Source organism: Strix aluco, chromosome 7, assembly GCF_031877795.1.
Source record: "Strix aluco isolate bStrAlu1 chromosome 7, bStrAlu1.hap1, whole genome shotgun sequence".
NCBI lineage: Eukaryota > Metazoa > Chordata > Aves > Strigiformes > Strigidae > Strix > Strix aluco.
The window spans coordinates 25,663,796-25,686,744 of record NC_133937.1 but is presented as its reverse complement, the minus strand read 5'-3'; the positions used below and the strand labels follow the sequence as shown (position 1 = coordinate 25,686,744).

The following is a 22,949-nucleotide window of genomic DNA, read 5'->3' as shown; positions in this document are numbered from 1 at the left end:
GACGGGGACAGACCCATGGAGCAGTCATGTGGCCCTGGTGACCCATAGGGAAACCAGTGCAGGAAAGGGTTTATTCAGTTGGCAATGGGTGCAACCTACATGGAGCTGGGGGCGAGCAGGGGGCACCCGGCTGTGCTGGGGCAGGCTAGTTGCGCTGGCAGCGCCCGCCTGAGCCCAGGGAGAAGCCATGGTGACAGTGGCAGTGGAAGGAGCCGTGGCTGTTGTGGCAGATATGGTCGCAGGGACCAGGCTGTGCCCGGCACTCATCTATGTCTGGAAAAGAAGGGGAGAGGGTCAGAGCTGCGCCAAGGGTGTGAGGCTCACCTGGCACAGGCAGGGCAGGGGATAGAGGGGGAATGGGGGGAGGCAGCTCTGGGGCTGGGTGAGGCTGGGACACAAAGGCATCTCCATTGCCTGCAGCCATGCAGCTGTGGTCCTGCCACTCCCCAAAGCTGCTGGGTGGCAGATACCGCATCACTCGAACTCCTGCACAGCCACCATCTGCCCATCCTGCACCCCATGGTTTGGGTTGGCCGGGACCAGGGCTGTGAGCACAACAGGGCACCCCAGGAAAGAGCATCCCTGCCCCCAGGGCAGCAGGGCTGCACCTGGCAGCGGCAGGGGGGTGGCACCGCGGGCTGCCGGCCCCGCTGCCTGCAGGTACTCACCCAGGCACTGGCTGGCAGCTGGATCAAGGGAGTGGAAGCCCGGGCGGCAGTGGCAGGCGTGTGCCCCAGGGGTGTTGGTGCAGAGCTGGCTGCAGTTGTGCAAGCCCTGGGCACACTCGTCGATGTCTGGTGGTGGGGAAGAGAGCGGCAGGGGGTTACAGCACGCAGGGGGAAGGCAGCACGGCCCTGTTGTTGTGGTGTGGGCAGGGCTGCCTGCTGGACCCCAGCCCCTCCAGTGCTGCACATCTGGCTGTGCTCTCAAGGCTGGGAACAGGGATGGGCAGGGGAAGAGCTGCCCAGGGCCACCGTGTACCCTCCAGCTAGCTCCTGGCCCCGGAGCAGGGAGAGCTGGGGGAGCTCCCCACCCCTGAGCCCCCTCCCCATACAGCCCCAGGGCAGAATCATGGGCACAGCTCTGCCCCGCACAGCTCAGCAGGCTGGGCTAATAGACTGGATATAGTTTATTGGAGGGGTTCTCCAAGAGAGGGGCTGGAAGACTGAGCAGGGTCTGACTCCAAACAGTGGGGTCAATACGTTAAAAAACAGACCAGGAGGGTCCTTCCCCTGCAGGGCCGGGGGGACCCTCCTCTGCCAGGGTTGGGGAGGGGTGTCCCCGTCACCGAGGATGGGGCAGGCGAAGCACACACGTCGCAGGCCAAACCAGCAGGCACATGGTACGGTATCGAGGCGACGGAGCAAGCGACCGCCCGGGAGGCGCCGGCATGGCAGGAACAGCGCTGGGGCGGGGAGGTACCGGTGAAGGGGCGCTGCCCCGGGGCTGCTTTCCCAGACACGGTGCAAGGGGCAGCAGGGCTCCGTGCCCATCCCACTCCAGGCCGCCCTGGTAGGGCACAGCCAGCACATCCAGGGCGGTTCAACATGGAGAGAAAGAGAGAGAAAAAGAGAGACAGGCAGAGGCCGGCCGGTCCTTCCGCCAAGGCTGCTCTGGCGTGTTACGGGCAGGGGTTAAAGTGCATAGAGGCAAAGGCAGAGTCCGAGGACTAGAGGGAGGAGGGCACTGTAGGGGAGCCCGGGCCAGCTCCCGGCGGAGGGGTATCCCCCAAAAAAGGCCACTTGAGCTGCACAGAGAAGGAGAGAAGGAGCAAGAGAAAAAAAGAGAAAGAAAGAAAGAAGGGGAGTCAGTGGCAGCTCTGCAGGAGGGGCGGGATGAACAGACACGGAGCCAGGGTGGAGGTGGCTGGGCAGCCACCCAGCAGGTTGCAGAATGAGGCCAGGCTTTTGGCAGGGATGCAACAGCATCCCAGGGCAGCGTGCTTTGGGACTGATGCCGACCGGCTGGGCCAGGCTGCGGTGGCATGGGGTCAGGGTGTCCCAGCCATCACTCACCCACACAAGCTGTGCCGTCCTCATTGGGCTCGAAGCCCCGGCTGCAGCGCTTGTTGCTGCGGCAGCGGTACCCGCCGTAGGTGTTGATGCAGATGGGCTTGTCCCGGGGGCAGACGAAGGGAAACTTGGTGCACTCATCCATGTCTGCAAGCAGAGGGGCCTCGGTGTGAGATGGCTGGGCTGGGAGCCTGGGGCTGCCAGCCATGGCCCCTCCAGTTCCCCTTGCACATGCTGGATGACCCCCCCAGGGCACAAGCCATGTCTCTGCCCAGGAGGCTCATGGCACGGCCATGGCCACGCTGCCGCATCCCTGCTGTCCCTCCATTGCTCATGGCTCTAGCACAATGCCTGCCACATGCCAGCCATGCCTCCTGCCCCCAGCACAGCACTCTCCCCCGCTCCCAGTGACACCACAGTCCCCCTCTAGAGCCATGCTGCTGCCCCCATTCCCAGGCCACGTGCTGGGCAGGCAGCCGTGCTCCGCATCGAGCCATGCGGCAGCCCTGCCTCCATTCCCAGACGCCTCCCTGGCTGCCACCTCCCTGTCACGGGGTGCTGCCCTCGTGCCCCCCACGGGGCTGTGCTGCAGCATGCCAGGTGCAGGCAGCATCCCAGCAGCCACTCACCTACACAGCGTCCGTTCTTGTGCTGGGAAAATCCCTGCCCGCACTGCATTTGGGGAGAAGCAGAGACCACCGGGATGGGGAGAAATCAGCCCTGGGCAGCCACCGAGCCAGCAGAGCCCAGCCCCTCGTTCCTGCCCCCAAAAACTCCAATCCTGCACCCACACCTGGGCCTCACCTCCAGTGGGGCAGGCACGAGTGGCTCCTCTGTGTCCAGGGGGTAGGGGACCTCCAGGACGGAGTTGGTCTCACTGCTGGCCACTGCTCGTGCCACGACACGGCCATCCGGCCATGTGACCTCCAGGCTGCTGGCTTCGTCACGCCCTGCAGGCGGGCAGCCCATCAGAGGGGGGGTCTCCGGGGCGGGCAGGGGCTGAAAGGAGGTCAGGGGGGTGGTAGGGATGGAGGGGCAAAGCCTCCCCTTGCTCCCTGAGCCAGGCCGCAGGTGCCCGTGCTGAAAGCCCATGCACAGGGATGTAGCCCGAGGGGTGCACATGGGGACTATGGGATGCCCTGACAGCAGGCAGGGATACCCCTGCAGGCTTAGCTGCTGGCCATGCTAAGCCAGTGGAGGGTTAATGGGCAGGGAAAGCCCTGGTGCCCGGGCAAAGCAGCAGGCAGGGGGTGGTGAAGGGGGCAGATGCCCCTTACAGCATGGCTGCAGTAGCTGGGCACCCCATCTGCAGCCTCCCCTGGCACCCATCATGCCCAGGACGAAGGGCATGGGTGACTACTGTGCTGCAGGGCGCCAGGGCAGCAGAGGTGGTCCCTGCCCAAGGGGGTGCTGGGCAAGGCTGGGGGTGGAGGCAGCCCCTTGCCCCCTCCGCTCACCCAGTCCAAAGTGCGCCACGGGCTCCATCTCGCAGAGGTACCCTGATCCGCCGTCGATGATACGCAGGTGGGCCCCACTGCGCCGTGTGAACAGCACCACTTTGGCCCCCCGCGCAAAGGCCCCGAAGCGGGTGCGGGGGATGACGCGCAGCCAGTTGTTGCTGGTGCCCTGCAGGGGAGGAGGGAGTGGGGAGACTGAGCAAGGGGAGGCAGAAGGGATGGGGACAATGTGAGGATCCCCTGCTTGACTCACCTGGGTGCCCTTGAAGATGGAGATTGGCTGTGCCATGGACTCGCCGTGGGACAGGATGAGGTCCAGCATCCCATCGCCGTCAAAATCTGTCACTGCACCCCCTGCAAGGACAGGATCTTGTCATGCCTGGGGTCCAGTCCCACGTCTCCCAGCACTACACCCTGCCGCCAGTGTGGGAGGTGACAGCAGCACTCCCAGCAGTGCGAGGGCAATAGGGAACATGGGGTGACCCCAGTGCAGGAGTAATTGCAGGGCTATGGGTGGCACCCTGCAATCAGGTGGGTCAGCTCCCCAGGCAGTGGAGGGGACAGGCAGTGCCTGGGGGGGCTGTGGGACACGGGAGACTTCCTGGGCCTCTCCCAAATGCAGAGGTTGGCTTTGAACAGTGGGGAACCCAGGAAGAAGACCCCCAAGATTGATGCTCTAGGGAACAACTGGAAATGGCGCTGTTAGCTGGGTATGGGTGGAGGGAGAAAGCATGGGGACTGCTCCTGGGTGATGGGGACTCCAGGGTGCTGGTGGGGAGCAGGCAGGTGTCTTAGCCAGGCATACAGCATCCCCCAGAATAAAGGGTGCCAGGCAGTGCACAGGGCTCCACTGCCAGGGCTGGGGGGACCCACCCGTGCCCCGTCCCTCGGGCTCCAGTGCATCCCCTGGATTCAGCTCTTCCACGATGGGGTCTGAGTGCTCCCTGCGGATGAGCCTGCCGAGCACAGACAGGGCATTAGTGCCAGCCTCTGCGGTCCCCAGCACCTTCCCAGAAAGTGCCTGTCCCCTCCCACAGCAGCATGGTAGAGAGGTGACAGCCCTGGTGGCTATGAAGGGTGGATGGCGGACAGGACTGGCCCCTGCCTGCTAGCACCTCATGTCCCCGCTCCATGCAGGGGTGACAGATGTCATGAGAGGCTGGCTCTTGTGAGTCTGAACTTCAGAGCAGCAATGCCATCTCCGAACACTGCTGGATCCCTCTGGGACCAGAGACCCTCCCTCAGGGCTCCCTGCCACGCCACTGCCCTCCATCCACCCACGGGTGCCAGCACTGGGTGGACAACCAGCTCCCACCACCCCACACGCCATGAGAGGAGGTGCCACACAGTGGTAATGAGGAATTGACCCCCACAATTAACAGGAGCCATGAACAAGCTTCCACACGGCTGCTAATCAGCAGTGCTGGGGACCCCGGGGGCTGCTGCAGGCACGATCGAAGTGGCTGGTAATGATGCTGGGAAGGGCTCAGTCACAGTGCCTCTTATTAGCCGAGCCCAAGCAGTGGCACTGCTGGAGAGGAGCCCCATGAACCCGGCTGTGCCACAAGGGCTGCTCGGCCCCCCGGAGCGGGGTGTGGGCTGCCCCAGCCCCCCGGTATGTGCCAGGCTCCTACCGGAAGAGGCGGTTGGCGGAGGAGCCGCGGTAGGCGATGTTGTTGAAGAAAACCTCCAGCTCCTGGTCATTGTCAAAGTCGGCTGCGATAACGGTGCGGACAGGGGATGGCATTGAGAATTTGGGGGTGGCAATGTCCTGCACAGGGAATGGGCGTGGAGTGACAACAGGCACAGAGAGTGGGACACCAGGTCCCGCTTTAGTGCTTTGGGTCCCCTCCTCGCTGGGATGTGGGGCTCAAAGCCAAATCAGGGTGAAGCCAGCCCCCCTGGCCAAGGAGGCTCAGTGGCAAAGCCAGCAGTGGGGGGGTCCCAGCCCCAGCCCTCACCCGAAATCGGACGCGCCCGGGGGCCCCACTCTGCAGGTAGAGGCGGTGCGGCCCATTCCAGTTGCCGTAGACGATGTCCACCCGGCCGTCGCGGTTGAAGTCAGCCAGCGCCACGCCGCGTCCGTGCTGGTAGGGGTCATCCAGCCCTGGGGAGCCGCAAGGGGACGGGGGCAGACGGGACCCCCTCCCTGCCTTCATCTCCCTGGGATGCCTCCCGGGACATGCCCCATGATCCCCAGACAGGTCTTCCCCGTGCAGGGCAGCATCCCTGCACTAATGGATGCCCTGGTGCACCTCAGCCACCCCCCGTGGTCAGTGGGGCTCTGGGTCCCAGGGCTGTCCCTTCACCCTGCACTCAGTCAGCCTCTGCAGGCAGGGGCAGGCAGAGTTGGCCCTGCCCTGCCCCGATGTCTGGGTGCTTCCCCCATCTCCCCCTACTCACCCACGGCAGCCGCCACGTCCCGGTACGTCCCGTCCCCCCAGTTGTGGAAGAGGAAATTTGGGCTGTTCTCATTACCGCAGAATATGTCAGAGGCGCTGTCGCTCAGGATGGGGCCCACAGCCACTCCACGGCCCCCTGGGGACAGCAGCCCGGGCGTGAGGGGACAGCTGGTGCCCTGCCCCAGAGGAGTTCATGCCCTCCACGCTCCCTCAGTGCTGTACACCTGGTGCTCCCAGGACCCCCAGTGTCCCCTCCTCACCCACCTCCCACTTTCATTCCCTCTCATCAGGAGCTAACTGGGCCTGACAGTCACTTGTGTCACTCCCAATCCTAAACACTGCCATCGCCATGGTGACAACACTCCTAAGTAGTGACAATACTCCTAAGTAGTGACAATTTACTGCTGGGGAGATGGGGCACAGCAGTGGTCCCTGTGGTGGTGGGGCAGCATGGGGCGCAGGCTGGCACGCTCCCCGCTGCCCTGATTGTGTACCCATGTCCCCGTGTCACACCGCCTGTCCTGCAGATGCTGCGGGCTCCGGAGGGATCAGCCCAGGTGATGGTGGGCACGGGGGTCCTGCCAGGTGGGCAGTCCGTGGCCCTGGTCCCTTCCACGGGCCATGGGGCTGCCGCTAGATGGGGCAGTCAGGCAGGCTAATGCGTGGCACTGGCCACTGACTGCCCTGCCCTGCCCTGCCTGCAATGGGGTCCCCCGCTCATCGTGCCCAGCGGCACCCCGTCCCCTCCGCGGGGCCACAGCAGCCGGGTACCTGTGTATTTGCTGACACCAGCCTTGGCGGCCACATCCACCAGCACGACGACGCCGCGGGCAGGGTCACTGGCAGCCACGTCCATCTCGATCAGGGCGTGGGGGCCCACGTTGCCGCTGGCGTAGTTGGCGATGTAGATGGAGTACCTGCCGGAGCCCTGCGGCCGGCGGCACCTCCTCAGCACCCACCCGCCCCAGACCCATCTCCACGGGGACCACAGGATCCCTGTTGTGGGGCTGGATGCTCTCATGGCTCCATGGTACCAGGCACATCTACCGTGTGCCAAGCAAGAGCTCTGCAAAGCCCGTAGTGAAAAGCACCCCGGGAGTGGGGACGTGCCCCATTGCCTCCAGGAGCTGTGGCCCCCAGGCTCACAGTGATGGCATGGGGCACTCTGCCCCCCAGCATCCCCAGTGTGCCGAGTCCCCCCCATCCCCCCCACTCCCCTTGTCCCATGCAACAGCTGGACCCTGATTTAGTGATAATCGTTTGGAAACAAACCACTGGAGGAGGAGGAGGAAGAAGAAGAAAGAGCAGGTGACAGGAACATAAATCACCTCGACAGGCACGTTTATCAGCTGGCAGCAACCGTGTGGACAGGCGCCTGCAGTCCCCATGGCTGGGGGGGCTGCCAGCCCTGACAGTCACGGGCTGCTGGGGGGGCATCCCAGGCCCCAGTGCGGGGTGGGATGGGGCTGGTGCTCAGGCGAGAGGAGAGGTCCCCCGGGACCCCGCAGGGGAGGGCTGAAGGGGCACCAGGGGGTGGGAAGGGAGTGGAGATGCCGCCTGCCCGCTGTGCCCTGCCTGCTCACCGTCCGGTCCACGCAGGCGACGGAGCGCCCGGCGAAGCGGCTGGCCACGTCCCGGTTCACCTCATCGCTCAGGAGGTCCTCCCAGCGCCCGTTGCGGAGCTTGAAGAGCTTGTCCGTGTACGTGGCCATGCCTGGGGAGGGGGGGGTGGGGGGGACGGGTCAGGGGGCTGCAGCATCCCTCCCCATGCCGAGGAGGGTGCCCTGTGGCAAGAGGCGGCTGTTGGGAGGCATCCCAGACATCTGCTCTGTCCCCCGCAGCCCCCAGCAGCACCGTGGGGCTGGGCTGCCACTGCAAGAGCCCCTGTGACCCTTAAGGGCCGCCGGGAGACACGCAGAAGAATCAACTCATTAAAGTAAAATGTGTCCCAATGGGGCGCAGCCCTGTACATCATCCCCGGGAAGGTAAAAAAAAATCGATTCGGTGCCAGGCACAGGCAGCAGCCGCGCTGCCTGTGACAACGCCAATGGCAATGCCTGATTTAGGGACAGGTGTGCCGGTGGTCACTGCCGGCCTGGGTGATTAGGAGCGTCAGGAAGATAGATCTGCTGCCTGGAGGTCAGAGCTGTGGGACGCACACAGGGCAGACACGGGCTGGAGCACTGACCCAGGGAGCTCCAGGGATGCCTGGTGCTGGGCTGGTGCATGTGGGTCTCCACCCCACAACTGACATCCCGGGAGCTGGGACAGCACTGGCAGGGCAGGAATAGACCTGGCTTGGACCAGTGGGCACAGGGGAGCCACGACATGGAGGGGCAGAGCTGGGATTTGCTGTGCAGGGTCCCTGTGGCAGGGCCACCCTGGGGGTGGTGAGGAAACTGCCATCCCCCTCCAGGTGCCACTGGGAGGGTGGTGGGCAGCTGGAAATGCTGACTCGGCAGCTGGCTGGGCTCAGCGTCCCACCCGTGCTACCATCAATCAATGGAGCCACTCAACTGAGAAATTAACTCCAGCCCGCACACATCCCTCACATGCCAAAGGTCACGGACGGCTGTGCTGGGAGCTCTTCCCGCACCCGGGGCTCAGGGCACAGCTGCCGGCGGGGCTCACCAGAGAAGGCGTTGTTGGTGTTGAGGAAGTAGATCTCCTCGTGGCCGTCCCCATCAATGTCACAGGCCGTCACGCCGATGGCGTGGCCCTGCCGGTCCCGCAGCGCGTAATATGGGGAGCCCCGCTCATCCTCCGCCACGTTCACCAACCGTCCCCGTGCCTTGTCATACTTCAGCACCAGGTTGGGGCCGTTGTACCTGGGGGTGCAAGCAGGGGTGATGGCTCCCTGAGGCTTGGGGACAGGACGAAAGCTCCTGTCCCCTCCCTGGGGGGAGCCCAGGTGTGACACTAGGTGTTCCCCCATGATGGGGAAAGGGCACATCAGAGACCTGCATGGTCCATGGAGACTAAAGACCCTGGGCTGCCTTCAGCACCCAAATGTGGGGCTGGCTCCTGGCTGCCAATGGGGAGGGCTCAGCCTGGACCTGTTCCAGCACGTGTCAGGCATCCCAAGTCTACCTGGCCCGGGTACTCCAGGGCAATGCCAGGGCAGGGGCTGGGCCTGGGTGGCTAGTGGGGCAGGATGGGGCACAGGTCCCTGCTTGCAGCCCTTTCCCAGGGCTGGGAAACTGGCATGCAAGACAAATCCTCTCGGCATGCTGTGCCCCAGAGGCTCCCCGCCCGCTCCTGACCTGGGTGCCCATAAACAAGTTACACAACAGACACCATGGCCACTTACAAAACCGTAGCTGGCTGGGAGCAGTGTCCTCGGCCACTCTGGGGTTCCCCAGGGCTGCCTGTAGTTTGCTGCCCCAGGGTGATGCTCAGACCCGGACCCTGCCTGTCACCGTGGTGCCCTGGTTCCCACAGTGCCCCCCCCCGCCAAGATGGGCTCTATGGGGGTGAGGGGTGCCCTCCAAGTGAGCACACCTGTGTGTGCAAGCCTCTCCCGGGGGCGAGCATGATGGTGCATGCACAGACACGCCGCGCCAGCGGCTCACAGCCGTGCCAGCACACACATGCAGAGCCTGTGCTACAATCCCCACTGTCCCTGGCTGGGGCCGGACCCACTGGCAGCAGCTGCTCCGTGTCCAGCCCTGCTCAGGCGCTGGCAGCTCAGCACACGGCTCCCTGCGTCCCCAGTTCCTGCCAGCCCTTCCGAGCCATCACTCCAATAAAGGGCTATAAAAAACCTCTAGCCAATTAACCGAATCTGCGGAGAGCGCTGAGTCCTGTCAGCGGAGCTGAGCCGGCTTAGGGACACACTGGCTCTGCACTGCGGGGTGGACCCCGGCCACTGGCAGCTGCCACTGCCCTATACAGGGGGGACCTGGACCCAGGGCTGGGATGGGGGCACCCACATGGCCCCACACAGGCACCCAGCTGACATCAACATCCTATGCAGGTGCACACACACACACACGAGTGGGTGCATGCAGACCCCCGCCCCCCTACCCTTGTGAACAACCCCTCAGCCAGCCACATGCCCACAGAGGAGTGAGGAGCTCCTGGCCCTGCAGGGCCACCAGGTCCCACTGTCACCAAGGCGCTGGGTGCACCACTCACCCCGCCACCACGACCTCGAAGTCGCCGTCGGCATCCAGGTCGGTGACAGCCACGCCATAGTTGAGCTGCGTGGGGTTGCTGTCGTAGTCGGGTGGAAGGAGGCGGTGGGTGACAGCCACAAACATGGGCTCGCTGCGCTGGGAGCCCTCGCTGAGCCAGGCCAGGGACAGCAGGCACAGCGCCAGCATCCTGGGCACCTGGGAGAGACCTGCAGCCCATCAGCTCCAGAAGGAGATGGCTTCGCCAGCCAGCAGGGACCCCAAGGCCCCTCTACACAGTTCCCAAGCATCCACGCTACCCTTACACATTCTGTCCACCCCTTGTCACCCACCCCAGGCCGGAGACCCTTGGCCACTGCCACGGCTCTGGCATCCCCATGCATGGACCCTCCCGGTTGCAGCTCACCCTCAGGGCTTCCTTCGGACAGGACCGTACCCCAGCGAGCTGGGAGCCAGGGCTGAGCAGAATCAGGGCTGTGGGAGCCCATCCCATGGGAGGGACCCAGAAGGTGGTGGGAGGGCTGCAGGGTGCTGACAAATACGAGCTCAGCCCCAGTTCACCCTGCCCCAAGGAGCCACTGGCACCAAAGCTCCTGGCAACTCCTGATGCCAATCACTGCTCCCTTGGCAGGGCCAGAGGAAGCAGGCAGTCACCGGGCTGGGGAGTTTGTCCCCTGTCCAGCTGGTCTTCCAGAGCTCGGGAAGGCCATGGGGAGAACATGGGGGTACTCTGCCAGGTGACTTCTGTGTGCTGAGTTTCTCCACCCTGCTAGCACTGCTCTTCCCGGGGTCTCTGCAGGGTGAGCTCCTCCCAGGCTGGCTGGGGAAGGTTTCTGCACAGGAATGCAGCCACGGGAAGGAGATGCTAGGAGGAATGGGAGACTGGGAGGAGAGGCTCAATTAACCTGGACTGCGGAGGACAGTGTCTGCCAGCACTGCTGGCAAGGCTGCAGACATTTTGGAGCTGGCTCTGACCTGGCTGTAGCACAGGTGACGAGCAAGGTGACACCCAGGACAGCCGGCCCTCATCCTAGGCCAGGCAATCCCCTCCAGAGGGAAGAGCCCAGCAGTGAGCAGTGCATCCCCAGACTGTGGGCATGAACACATGGGCCAGCACTCCAGCTGGGAGAAAGTCCAGCCAGTCCCGCTCTTGCAGATTGGAGGGATGGCTGGGGCATCCAGTCACCAAGGTGGGGGACACTGCTCCATGGTACTGTCCCATACCCCTGGGCAGGGCTGCCCCCCCAGCCAGGAACAGCCCCCCCAGCACTGTCAGGGGTGAATGGCCCCATGCTGTGGACCCTGCCAGCAAGCAAAGGAAGCTCTGGCAGCTGCATGGTGCCACATGTGCTTGGCTTGGAGATGGGACCGAGGATCAGATCCTTGAAGACCCACCAGGCAGCAGGGAACAGTCTGCTGCTGCCTTCCCTGGGGATGGGAATGGTCCCAAAGGTTTTTGGGGGCCCAGGATTCCTCTGCCACAACCAAATAGCTTCCAGGACCACCCAGCTGGGTGGGAAGGGGCTGTCTTCCAGCTGCAGTGGAAACCTTGAGCCCTGCTGCCCAGCACACCTGGAGCCCTGTGTCCCACTGCTGGTCCTGCTCCCCTTCCCTGTCCAATCCCATCCACTCCCCAGACCTAGCTGCAAGGGTGGGTGGGTGTGTGTGTGGGGGTGTGTGTGTGTGTGTGTGTCCATCCAGCTCTATTCTGTGCTGCTCCCATTCCCTCCCTGGCATGACCCACAGCCTCCCACGGACCCAGGCACAGCCAGCCTCTCTGGAACTATGTTGTCCACCACCCAGCCAGACCTGGGGCACTGTGACCATCACCCTGCCGTTCTGTGTGACACAGCTCTCCAGGGGCAGGAGCCTGGGTTTTTCCCTGGTGCAGGTACCCCACACAAGGCACATGCAATGGGGACAGGGTTTCACTGGGTTGCACAGGGATGGGACAGTCCCTGGGTATCACTCTGTAGTGCCAGACAGTGAGGGAAGGGGAGCCTTTGCCACAGCTCCACACTGGGCTCACCAAAGTAAGTGTGGGGGACAGCCATCTGCATGTGGACATATGGGTGCAGGGCTGCCATGTGAACCCCCTGCCAATGCAGAGCAGTGGCGCCTTACCCCTGGCCACAGCCAGGCAAGGGGTGGCTGTCCCCAGGCCACTGGCATGGCTCTCTCTGCTCTGCCCCCCCTCCAGCCCCCACTCCCTCCAGCTTGGCCTGTTCCCCAGGTGCCCCTCCCGCCCCATCCAGCTGCAGCTGAAATCCCTCCAGGCTGGATGGAGCCTTTCCAGGAGAAAACAATGTTCCTGATTGGAGACAAAAGGCTTTTCCCAGCAGATCCGGTGCTTGGTGCCATGGGGAAGGGATGCACGGCCCAGAGCCAGGCCATTTTGGGAAGGGGGAGGAGGGAGGCTCAGTCTCTGCGTGGCAGACAGGAAAGGCCTCGTGGTTCCCAGCATGCTGCTGATAGCACCGAGGCCCAGCATGACATTCCACCTGAGGTTTGAGGCTATGGAGTCCTGCTTGTACGCAGGGCTGTCTTGTCCCAGCACAGTCACGTCCTGGCTTGTGTTGCAGCATCTGGTGGCAAGGTGACCCCAGGGGCTGTGGTCACCCCAGGGCACCTGCTCAGCATGGCTAAACCTGGTAACATGAAGTCAAGGTGCCAGGCAGGGGTAGAGGCAGTGGGAGGATGGGAACAGGGCAGGGGGTGCCACGGGCACCCACGCAGGGTGCAGCCAGGCAGTGCAGGGACAGGGTGCTGGCCCCATGGCAGGGGTGCGGCATGTAGGGCTCATCTGTCCCCACACATGGCTGTGGCTGGCAATGCCCTGCAGGGAGGTTGAGATGGGACTGGGAAGGGAACTGTGGGGCAGGCAGGGGGTTGAGCCCAGGCCCCTCACCACAGGTGGGGAGGTTCTGTCCCCAGCGCTCCTCATGTACCCACATGCACATCCCCAGCCCTTGGCCCATATCACAGGGAGGGTGGGAGCTGGCTCTCTGTGCGGACACCCCATCCTGCATGCCACCTTGACATTGCTGCCCACCACACCATGTACCCCAGTGATGTCACGCTCCACCACTGCGGCGACATCCCATCCCGGGCTGCAGCCGCCTCCGGCACCATTACAACATTGCACAACACCACGCAACGGGGCCTCATCACACCCCAAAAGCACCCCAGAGCAGTGACAACACGGTGACATCACAGCACCCCATGACACCATGCTGCATGTGCCCCAGTAACATCATATTCCCATTCCTTCCATTCCCAGGCTCCCATAGCTGTACCTGCCAGGGCAGAGGAGAGGCTGGAGACGTCCCGCAGACCCAGGAGCCCCTCTCCCACAGCAGCTGAGCTGCCCAAGGATGCCAACAGTGCCCCCTCCACAGCACCTCAGCCCCAAGCAGCCCTGCCCCTGCAGTGCCTGTGCTCTGGCCAAAGCCCGTGAGCCCCGGTCCCAGTGCCTCGGCTGCTGCTGTGGGCTCACCGCTGCTCCCTCCCACACTCCTCTCGCAGACCTGGCCTGTGCGTGCACCCCATCACGGATGCTTCTGATGGGCCCAAAGCCCCCAGCTGCCAGCTGGCCCGTCCCTGTCCCCTCCCATGCAGGACTCCTCAGCCCCGGACCTGGCACTCTGGGGCTCAGCCAGCAGCAGCTAATGCAGTGTGGAGATGAGCAGTCACCTTAGCCTCCGAGCTCAGCCCAAGGGGACACCAGGTCCTTGGGGGGCTCAGTCCCACCAGCGCACAGCCAACCCCTTCCCACGCAGGCAGATGCACGGCTGGACCCCTCTCCCTGCATCCCCCAGCCCCTCCACGGGCTCAGCCACGACCAAGCACAAGTGCCCCTAGGACGAGGAGCTGTCCCTTGCTTCTCACCACGCTGGTGCCCCTGCCAGTCCCAGCTCACACCCCCTATCCCGCTCCATCCTCCCGAGCCCGTCCCCCCCAGCCCAGCAGTCTTCCACCCCCATCCCCATCCTACCCTTCATCCCCCTTCCTCCCGCCTTGCCACCCCGCATCCCCTCCACGCTGCGGGGGCAGGCTGCGCGCCTGCGGTCCCGCTTCACCCGCCACTAACTTCTCCCCGGGCCGGTGACCGTGCGGGAGTTGAAAACCGCCCCCGAGTCCCCGGGAAACTTCACGGAGCACCAAACCATCCCCTTACTCACGGGCCAGGGGGGCTGCCCGGCGCCCCCGCGGCGGCGGGGGGGGGAGCGCATCCCGCAGCGCCCGCCTCGCCTCACCGCCCGGCTCCGGCTCCGCCGCTCCTCGGTTTCCGACGGGGCCGGTCCGGCCGAGCGGCGCCTTATGTAGGGCCGGGCGGCGGCGGCGGCAGCGCCAATGAGCGGGGTGAGGGGCGCCGCTGCCAATGGAGAGCGCGGAGGTGGGGCTGCGCCGCGCTGATTTACTGTCCCCATCGCAGCGGCAGCCCCGGCCGGGAGGCTGCGGGGGGACCCGCGGGGGACCATCGCCCCGGGCACGGAGCCCGCCGGGGCCTGGACGTGGCGGTGGGGCTCCGGGATGAGCGGGGCGTCGCTTACCGGGCGGCCGGAGCGGCGGCGGGGAAGCTGGCTGGCTGCGGGGGGCTCCCGGCCCGCTGGAGAGGAGCAGCACCCCCGCCGTCACCCCGTGGGTGCTGGGGGGTGGGTGGCACTCGGGGCACTGGTCATGGCTCCTCACCTCCTGCGAGGGTGGCTGGGGCGACGGGGCGAACAGAGCCAGGGGTCTGCCTCGGCCTGGGTGCAGTGGGGGTTTGCCCCACAGACCAGTGCAACTGCGGGCACGGGAGGGGGAAACGGAGTAGAGCTGGGCAGCCCCCGTAGTGCAACACCCAGCCGCACCCCGAGGGCTCAGCACCCTCCCTGTGCCATGACCCTGCGGCTCACCCACTTCCCTCTGCAGGGACCCCGGGAGTGGATGTCTCCTGGCAGCCAGTCCGAACTGCAAGAAAGACCCCATCTCAGGCCACACAAGGCGTTGACTTGCCCAAAATCTTGTAGCCAGTGGATGCCCGAGGCAGGATCATGCTTAGCCCGCAAGCCTGCCTTCCCTGACATGTCTTTCCCCTGCGTGGCTGCTGCGGGGCTGGGCACAGAGCTCTCCATGTGTCTCTGGATGCAGAAAGCGGCCGTGGCAGGGACTGGCACAGCATTAGCAGGGCACAATGCTACCAGGTCGCCCCACTGGAGCATGTTTGCAGGTGCCCCAGCATGGAGCCTGGGGCTGTAGCCACCAGGAGAGACAGCAGAAGACACCAGGAGAGACATGCTGGGAGACAGCAGGAGCTGCAGGAGCCTGTGCCATGCGGGCTGCTTCGAGTGGCTAATCACCTGCCCTGCTAAAACCCTTATTTCTCATTTGAACGTGTCTGGCTACAGCTTCTGCCTGTTGCTCACGGTTCTTCTCTCTCTGCTGGGTTCAAGAGCTCTCCAGCCACACTGATTGTCTCCCACGAAGGTGCTTCCACGTGGCCATCAAGTACCCCTTGATTTTATTTCTGATGACCCCCGCTTGCAAGGTGCCTGGCTGAGCACTGGGCTTGCTGCGTGGCTGCGTGCTGCAGGGTCTCCACAGCCAGCACAATGGTGTCCAGGCACTGTGGGGCACTGCCGTGGGGCAGGAACCACCCCTGCTCTCTGCATTTGCCACGGAGGGGCTGGGATGCTGAGCAAACCCACTGGGGCTGGGAGGCCGGCGTGACCGTCACATGTGTGCAATGCTGCGCTCACGTGTCCTCGTGCACCTCAGAGCCGCGGCTGTGCTCTGCCTGCCAGTGGCTCACAGCCCCAGTGCCTGGCTGCAGCTTTGCACGCGTGTGTGCGCTCCGGGCACACACCCCCTCTGCTGAGTCCTTAGCTCATCCCAGATTTAGTAACCACCTGGGTAATTATTAGCACAAACTCTGTAAGCCGGCTCCCAACGCCCTCCCTGCGACTGGCAGGTACAGAACACAAATGCCGGCAGGAAGCCAGCTCGAGCATGCCAAGACTGTGAATGGTGCTGGACACACCAGCTCCCTGGGGCTGCAAACCCAGTGTGCTGGCCCACCGGAGCTCGGCCCTGGCCCTGAGTGCGTGCACACCCACCAGCAGACACAGGCAGGCCTGGCGGCACGCCAGCACAGCACACACGTGCACCTGCACACGCGTGTGTGCACATAGGTGTGCGTGCATGACGTGCCCAGCTAGACACGCAGTGTGGTGCACACACGCAGCTCCGCAGGTGCACACGCCGTGTTAGCAGGGATGAGCTCACACCATGACACCCCGTGGGTACACACACACTGTGTGCGTGCCGGGCACACGTGCTGAGAGGGCCTTGCACGCTGCAGTTCCCAGCCCATGCTACTGGCACCCAGCAGGGTGATTTTCCACATGTGGGGCTGCAAGGTGCACCCCAATGCCTGCTGTCAGAGCCCCTTGGTGCCCTTTCCATGAATGCTGCCACCCTGACGAGTTGGGACATTTCTTTGGGGAATGAGAGCAGCCAAAAGGCACCTTAGCATAACAACTGCCATGGCCGTAAGCCACAGCCTTGCATCAGTCCATGTGCCCTGTGCTGGCCCATCCTGGCCCAGCCATCTCCATCCCACCCCTCTGCTCGCACCCACATGGGGGGCATGGTGGGGCAAGCACCCCAGGGTGGGACATGGGTCTCTGCAAGGAGCTGTGGAGGGGAGGGCAGAGCATCAGTGAAATGAGCTGAGATGTATGCGGGGACATTCGCGGGCGGTGAGGCAGGGCGCGGGCGCTGGAGCGCGGGGAGCCTGGCTGCGCGGCGCACAGGGGGATGTGCAGGGGATGGTGGTGGCGGCGGTGGGGACAATGCACAGGAAATTAGAGCGAGCGGCAGGCAGACACGCTGCGGGGGGAAGGGAGGCTCTGCGCTCCACTGAGGGCTGCATGCAGGCGGGAGGAGGCTCTTCTGCTGAGCTGGGGACAGTGTGAGCACCAGCCACCTCCTCGCACACCCAGGACCCCCCCTTTCCCATCCCCAGGACAGAGGTGTCCTGGGTTTCCCTGGCTCTTGCTCCTGGGGTGCTTGTCCCATCCGTGCTGACCATCTAGCAACCGGCAGCCCTGACACCCTTCATCCTTGTGCCTGGTGGCTCATCTGCCACCCCGGGATCTCCAGGGGTAGAAGGGAGCAGGAAGCTGGGGATGAGTCTGCCCCTTGGTTGCACTGCAGTGGGCAGAGGGGTGGCAAAGGGCTGTTAGCTGGCAGTGCCAAGTTCTCCACCCAGTTGGGGTGAGCCTGTGAGGTGGCAGTGGCAGGTGACCCCCATCTGGTCCTCACAGGGACAGCACTGCTCTGGGAGCTGGAGGACCCTCAGCAGGACGGGAATCCACCCAGGATCAGTTGGATTCATGGAGCACCCAGTCTGTCCCCTCCAGCAAATTCCAGCTGGTGTGACACAAGCTGGGTGCAGGTGAGCAGAGCAGTGCTGACTCAAGGCACTAACCTCCAGGATACTTCACCGGGGCCATCATTCCTCTTTCTAGAGCACTGTGAAGGCCGAGACACCTGCACACAGCCTGGTGGGTGCACAGATTGCACACACACCGTCAGCACACTCACATGCATCCACATGCACACGTGCAACAGTCTGTGTGCAGCTGCCCTGTCTGCACACACTCTCTGTGCACACACATGGTGCGTGACCACTCAATGAGCTGCCCAAATGCATGCGCAGACTATGCGCACACACACATCTGCACTCACACGTGCATGCAGCGATGTGCATGCACCGCACCGTGCACTCGGCCCTGGGTACTGCTGCTCGCTGCACCCACCAGCACAGCTGGGTGGGCTGCACCAGCCACCCTTGCTGCTTTTTGGCACTAGAAGAGGGCACATGCTGACACCGCAGCATGCTGCGGGACCCCTCAGCTGCCGAGCCAACCCTGGCTTCTGTCTGGCACTGCTTCCTTCCCTGGGGGTCTGTGCTGGGACCTCCCCACTCTGAGGGTCTAATTTCCACCCTAAATGTATTCATGGATAATTTATCCCCAGTCATTCCTGTGCTAACATTGTCTTTTAGCTGAAATAGCTCTTCTCCTCCCTGGCGTTTACCCCGCTGATGTATTTATAGTGAGTGCTCCATTCCCCGGCAGCCTGCGCTGTGCTGGGCACGAGCCGCTGTCCTCCCATCACAGGTCTCCCAGGCTCTGCCTCCCCTGGCAGTCCTGCAACACCTCTGCTCCTCTGCCAGCTTGGCTCCAGCTCAGGCAGATCCCCTGGGGCCCATGTAGGGCTGCAAGCAAGTCCCCACCCCTGCCAGAAATGCCTCTCCTGGTTCTTCCTAGGATTCCTTTCGACTCTCCCGACTGCATGCCCGTCATGCGGTGGCTCGCAGCGATGGGCTTCCACACTCAGCTGGCTGCTCACGCAGTGCCTCTTCTCCCTGCTGTCGCCTCCCTGTCTCTGTCTGGCAGTGCCTGACCTCCTGCCTTGCCAGCAGACCCTGCCTGCTCTGGCCCTGCACCCCAGGCCAGCCTGCTGCTCCCCACGGCTGGGCACCTCCCAGCCCAGGGGGCAATTTGTGCTGGGGCTGGCAGTGACCTGGGGACTGCCACCCATCCCAGCGGCTCCCCGTGAGCTGCTGCCTCCCAGCAACCTTCTCCAGTCCCCTCCTCCTGCCAGCAAGGTTCCTCTCAGGTGCTCACTGGGCATGGAAACCCCTGGTGAAGCGTTGTCACAGAGGCCAGATCAACCCTGAGGTGTGTTTAATCTTGGTCTTCCAGTCCCCTTCATCACAGGTTTACTGCACCCTTGGCAGCAGCAGGGCGCGAAGGCTGGGTCCTAGGCGCTGCCCACCCTGGGGGACTCCAGGGGTGCCCAGCCCCTGTCCCGGGACCCCCGGCCCTGTGGCTTTCTCCCACCCCAGCCCCTGGCTCTGCTCATCTTCCCTGGTCCCCTCACGGTCCCCAGCCACTACTGTCACCGTGTGCAGTGCCCCCAGGTCCCCACTTGGACTCTTCCTGTCGCCGGGACATCATTAGAAATGTTAATTATTAATTATCACTAAAAGCCCTTTTTGCTGCATTGCTGTTCTCTGCCTATCTCTCTGCCCCGTGCTGCCTGTAACCGGATCCGCCCGTGCTCGCCTCCTGCCTCGCAGTCCCCGTCCCTGCTTTCCCTCGCTACCTGCTGGGACTCAGGGTGGGGGAGTGCCCTCACTCCCCCACCCCACTGCATGAAACGGCCACATGGGACAAGCTGGACTTGTCCCCCTGGGATCCTGGAGCTGTGACGGGCATGGAGGTGAACCAGTGCCAGTGCTCAGACCAGGGACTGCCCTGCCCCGTGCCAGGAGAGGGGACAGCAGGCCAGAGGAAAGACCTGGCCGACACTGCGATGGAGCCGGGGACCATCAGCTCTTCTTGGCCAGGGATGATGGGGTCCCTCCTGAAAGGAGCACTGGGACGGGGGTCCCTGGCTGGGGGGGTCTCAGCAGGGTGGAGGCAATGGGTGTGCTCTAGCCCATGCGGGCACAATCCCTGGCTGGGGAAGAGCAAACAGGCTGTGGGGAAACCTGGGGTGCTGCCGACAGCTGGCTGGGTCTGGCAGGATCTGTGGGGCCAGTACACACTCAGGGCAGCTGGCTGCTTTGGAGGAGCTGTGCAACTGCAGGGAGCCAGGGGGATGCCCAGCTTGCCCAGCTCAGCCTCCTCTGCCAGGGCTCCTGAAAGATTTATCAGCCCCGAGTGGATCCTACTGATGAATCAATTCAAATCACGGTCTATTGAAAGCAGCCAGGTTCCTTCCCACAGGGCAGCAGTTGTCACCCCACGCGGCGGCACTGCCGTGGCCAGCGCTGGGCGAGACTGGGAGCTGCTTCCAGTCACAGAATCCCGGAGCACTCTCTGCCAGGCAGAAACTGCCTCCTGGCAGCATCTCTGCCAGCCAAAGCTGGCCACAGCACTCTGGTACCTCCTAGGACCGTAGCAAGATGGGCCACAATGGAGCGGGCTGCAACATGGTGCCAATGGGGTTACCTCGAGTTAGTATAAAACCTGGATGCCCCCTAAGAAGTCTCTCCTGCTTATTCCCCCTGCCTCCTGAAGGAGCCAGGCTATTCAGGTTAGCAAGCTCCTCAGCTCCAGGGCTGTCACTGGCCACCCCATGCTGCTGCACAGTCCTTCTGAGAGTGCTGGAAAGCAAGACAATAGCGAGATGGAGACAACAGCGATAGCTCAGGGAGAGGCGTTCGGGGGGCAGGCTCCCGGGGGAGCGCAGGGAGGAGCACCCAGGCCGCTCCTGGAGCAGAATTGATTCCTGCAGCACAAATGCTGCCTTTTGTGCCTGTTCTTGTGGATGTGCAGGAAAACAGGGAGCAAGAGACCCCGGCTCCCCCCTCCACAGCCAGCCCACTCTCCTAGGGGCATGGCCCCATTGCCTCCCTGCCTGTGAGCTGCCAGCAGCACCGGAGCCTGCCCGCACCGCGGGCTGCTTCCCCACATTATACAGCGCTGTCACGAGCCGCTGAGTCCCCAGGTGTTTGGTGAAATAATGCAAAACAGATCTAATCCACCCCAGCCCTGAGCTCTCCGCAGTCCCCTCCCCGCGGGCTAAGTGTGTCCCCTGGCCAGACATGGGGGAGAGACCCAGGGCTGCGGGTGTTCTGGGTGCCCTGGCAGGCTGCAGCTGACAGGTGATTCCCTCCTTGCCCCTGCGTGCCCGTTGCAGCTCCCCAGGGCTTTTCTCTGCCAAAAGCACTCTGTAAGCATTTGCTCCGCAGCAATAAATCAGAGGGATGCTCACACGAGCATGGGCCGGCGCTGGGCTCCCTGGGACCAGGGCGCAGTGAGGCGCTGGAGGCGATGCTCGATCCAAGAACGACTCATTTATTTCCCGACATCTAAGTGCTAAGCCAGTGTTCACAGCTCAGGGCGGGGGTCCCAGGCCATGCTGGCAGGTCTCTGATCTCCCTGGGTTATCTGGCTTCTTTAGAGCCAGAGTAGAGCAAGCAGAGACTCCTCTGCACCCCGTGTGCGGTCCCAGAGGGTCCCCAGAGCTGGCTGGGGGCTGCAGTGGCTGCAGCAGCCTCAGTACCCCAGAACAAGGTGGTTCCCTGTCCCTGGACCATGCCTGGCTGTCAGTGTTTCTCCTGCTCACATCATGGCAGGGAGCTGGGGGGGCAGTTAAAACCCCTTCCCCCTCTGACACCCCCATGTGTGTGATGAGCCAGCAAGTTCTCAGCTCCCTGAGAGCCCTGGGAGTCACAGGGATGACAGGCTTTCTGGCGACGGGGAGGAGGCTCGAGGGCTCAGAGGCAGGGCTGGGGGAGAAAAGGCTGTCTGGGGAGGCAGAGCAGAGCCGAGGTCACCCTGTGCTGCCCCTCCTTCCCACCCTGAGACCCAGCGCAGGATGCTGCATGAGCAGGAACTGGATGCACAGCTCGCCTGCCATCAGACCCAGATCTGGGGGTGCTGACAGCTCCTTTCTCTCCCGCACTACTCCTTTCAGCCTGTGCCTCCCCACGGCCCCGGCTGACGCAGCTGCAGATGAACAGACAAGGAGAACCAGGCAGCACTCCCGGCCCGCTCCGCCGTCCCCTGGGAGGCACAGACACGGCAGCTTTAGATCAAGACTCTTCGGAAGCAAGAGCAGCCCTGGCTATCAGCAGACAGCGGGCAGCCAGCTCCCGGCACTCGCTCTCGCTGCCTGCATGACATGGGCAGTGGGTTTTAGGACACTGAGGCAACCAGGACTGAGCACCTGGGGCATGGCTGGCCTGGGGGCAGACCCAGCAGCAACAGCCAACCCTCTGCCCCAGCACCGGGAGCAGTGGGAGCCCAGTGCCACCCTCTCTGTGCAGAACATCAGTCAGCTCCTGGGGAATGGGATCTCCATGCCTGGGAAGACTCCCAGGACCCCTGAGACCCCCCTAGCCCAGGAGAAGGTGGGACACGTCCAAGCAAAGCCCTGCAGCCCCACTCTGGGGTAGCTGACCTCAGGAGTTGGTGCAAGAGGGGTGCCTTTACACCACTGCCTTGTTCTCACCCATGACCTCTTTCCTGGAGAGCATGGAGGTGGGGCTTTCAGAGGTGCAGTGGGTCCCTGTCCCCGTGGGTGACAGTCTGGAGGGTACCACAGTGTCCCTTATGGGAGCCAGGAGCACAGACACAGCTGCTGGGGCTGGAGGGGACATCTGAGGATGTCTCCAGCAGGGGAAAACAAGAGGGTCCTTCTGCAACCCACACCTCGCAGCACTTGGACCGTGCTGCTGCTGCCATGGAAACTGCCGTGGAGCATCATCCTGCTGCACCGGCCAGGGCAATCAGGCCACCACGGTCACCAGCCTTCCTTGGGCTCTGTCCACAGGCACCCAAGTTGACAGGGTGGGAGAGGCTGGGTGCTCCCTGCCCGCCACACTCCCTGGGTCACCCTGGGCCAGTGATGGGAGGGGGGGCACCCCTCGGTGGGACACCCAGGGCAAGGCAGGGACAGAGAGGCTGGGGAAGTGCTGGCAGGGGGTGTCTGGTGCCATTCCCAGACAAACCCAGCTCCCACGCGGCCAGGGGCTCCACACTGCTTGGCCTCCCACAAACATAAATCATTTTCTAATTTATAACATGAATAATTGATTTTGCCTCCGTAGCTGGCGATAAATCTCCTGTGCGCACATGCATAAGAAAATAATAATAATGAAAGCGATCAGGATCTGCTGCCATCGATTACCTGCGAGAGGGACCATGGTCCCCTGTGTGCTACGGTGGGCTGGGGCAGGGGCTGCTCCCTGGGGTATGCCCGGTGGCTCTGCCTGGTGTGAACCTTCCTTGTCCTGCACAGAGTACACAGCTGGGGCAGGATGACCCTACATATCTGAGTCTGAGCCCCCGTGGCTGTACTGGGATCCACACGGGGCAGTCAGGAAGGTCTGAGTCCTTCAGGGCATCCCAGACCTCAGGCATTAGCCCTGTAGCT

The 22,949-nt window shown here is 63.6% G+C and overlaps 1 protein-coding gene across 6 annotated transcripts; it reads right to left on the bottom strand.

Moving 5' to 3' along the window:
• Nucleotides 1–53: 53 nt before the first annotated feature.
• CRTAC1 (cartilage acidic protein 1) lies at nucleotides 54–14,285 on the bottom strand. 6 transcript variants are annotated; one of them, XM_074831050.1, is made up of 16 exons: nucleotides 14,189–14,285; nucleotides 10,009–10,205; nucleotides 8,503–8,699; nucleotides 7,455–7,585; nucleotides 6,643–6,799; nucleotides 5,873–6,007; nucleotides 5,431–5,576; nucleotides 5,104–5,240; nucleotides 4,343–4,425; nucleotides 3,723–3,823; nucleotides 3,470–3,638; nucleotides 2,817–2,962; nucleotides 2,642–2,684; nucleotides 2,016–2,159; nucleotides 669–794; nucleotides 54–273 (listed from the first exon to the last, which is right to left on the bottom strand). In XM_074831050.1, the coding sequence occupies exons 1-16, from the start codon at nucleotides 14,237–14,239 to the stop codon at nucleotides 146–148; spliced, it is 2,091 nt and encodes a 696-aa protein (XP_074687151.1). In that variant the 5' UTR covers nucleotides 14,240–14,285; the 3' UTR covers nucleotides 54–145. The 6 variants fall into 6 exon arrangements, with proteins under 6 accessions (XP_074687151.1, XP_074687155.1, XP_074687154.1 ...); XM_074831054.1 differs by lacking the exon at nucleotides 2,642–2,684; XM_074831053.1 differs by lacking the exons at nucleotides 54–273; nucleotides 669–794 and adding an exon at nucleotides 1,273–1,747.
• Nucleotides 14,286–22,949: the final 8,664 nt, after the last annotated feature.

Excerpts from the sequence above, each read along its gene's own strand:
- CRTAC1 (XM_074831049.1), bottom strand. The coding sequence starts at position 14,239 with ATGCGCTCCCCCCCCCGCCGCCGCGGGGGCGCCGGGCAGCCCCCCTGG. Across the intron at positions 5,577-5,872 it reads GGACGTGGCGGCTGCCGTGG|GGCTGGATGACCCCTACCAG; the intron begins GTGAGTAGGGGG and ends GCGGCTCCCCAG. Across the intron at positions 2,160-2,816 it reads TCGTGCCTGCCCCACTGGAG|ACATGGATGAGTGCACCAAG; the intron begins GTGAGGCCCAGG and ends CTCTGCTTGCAG.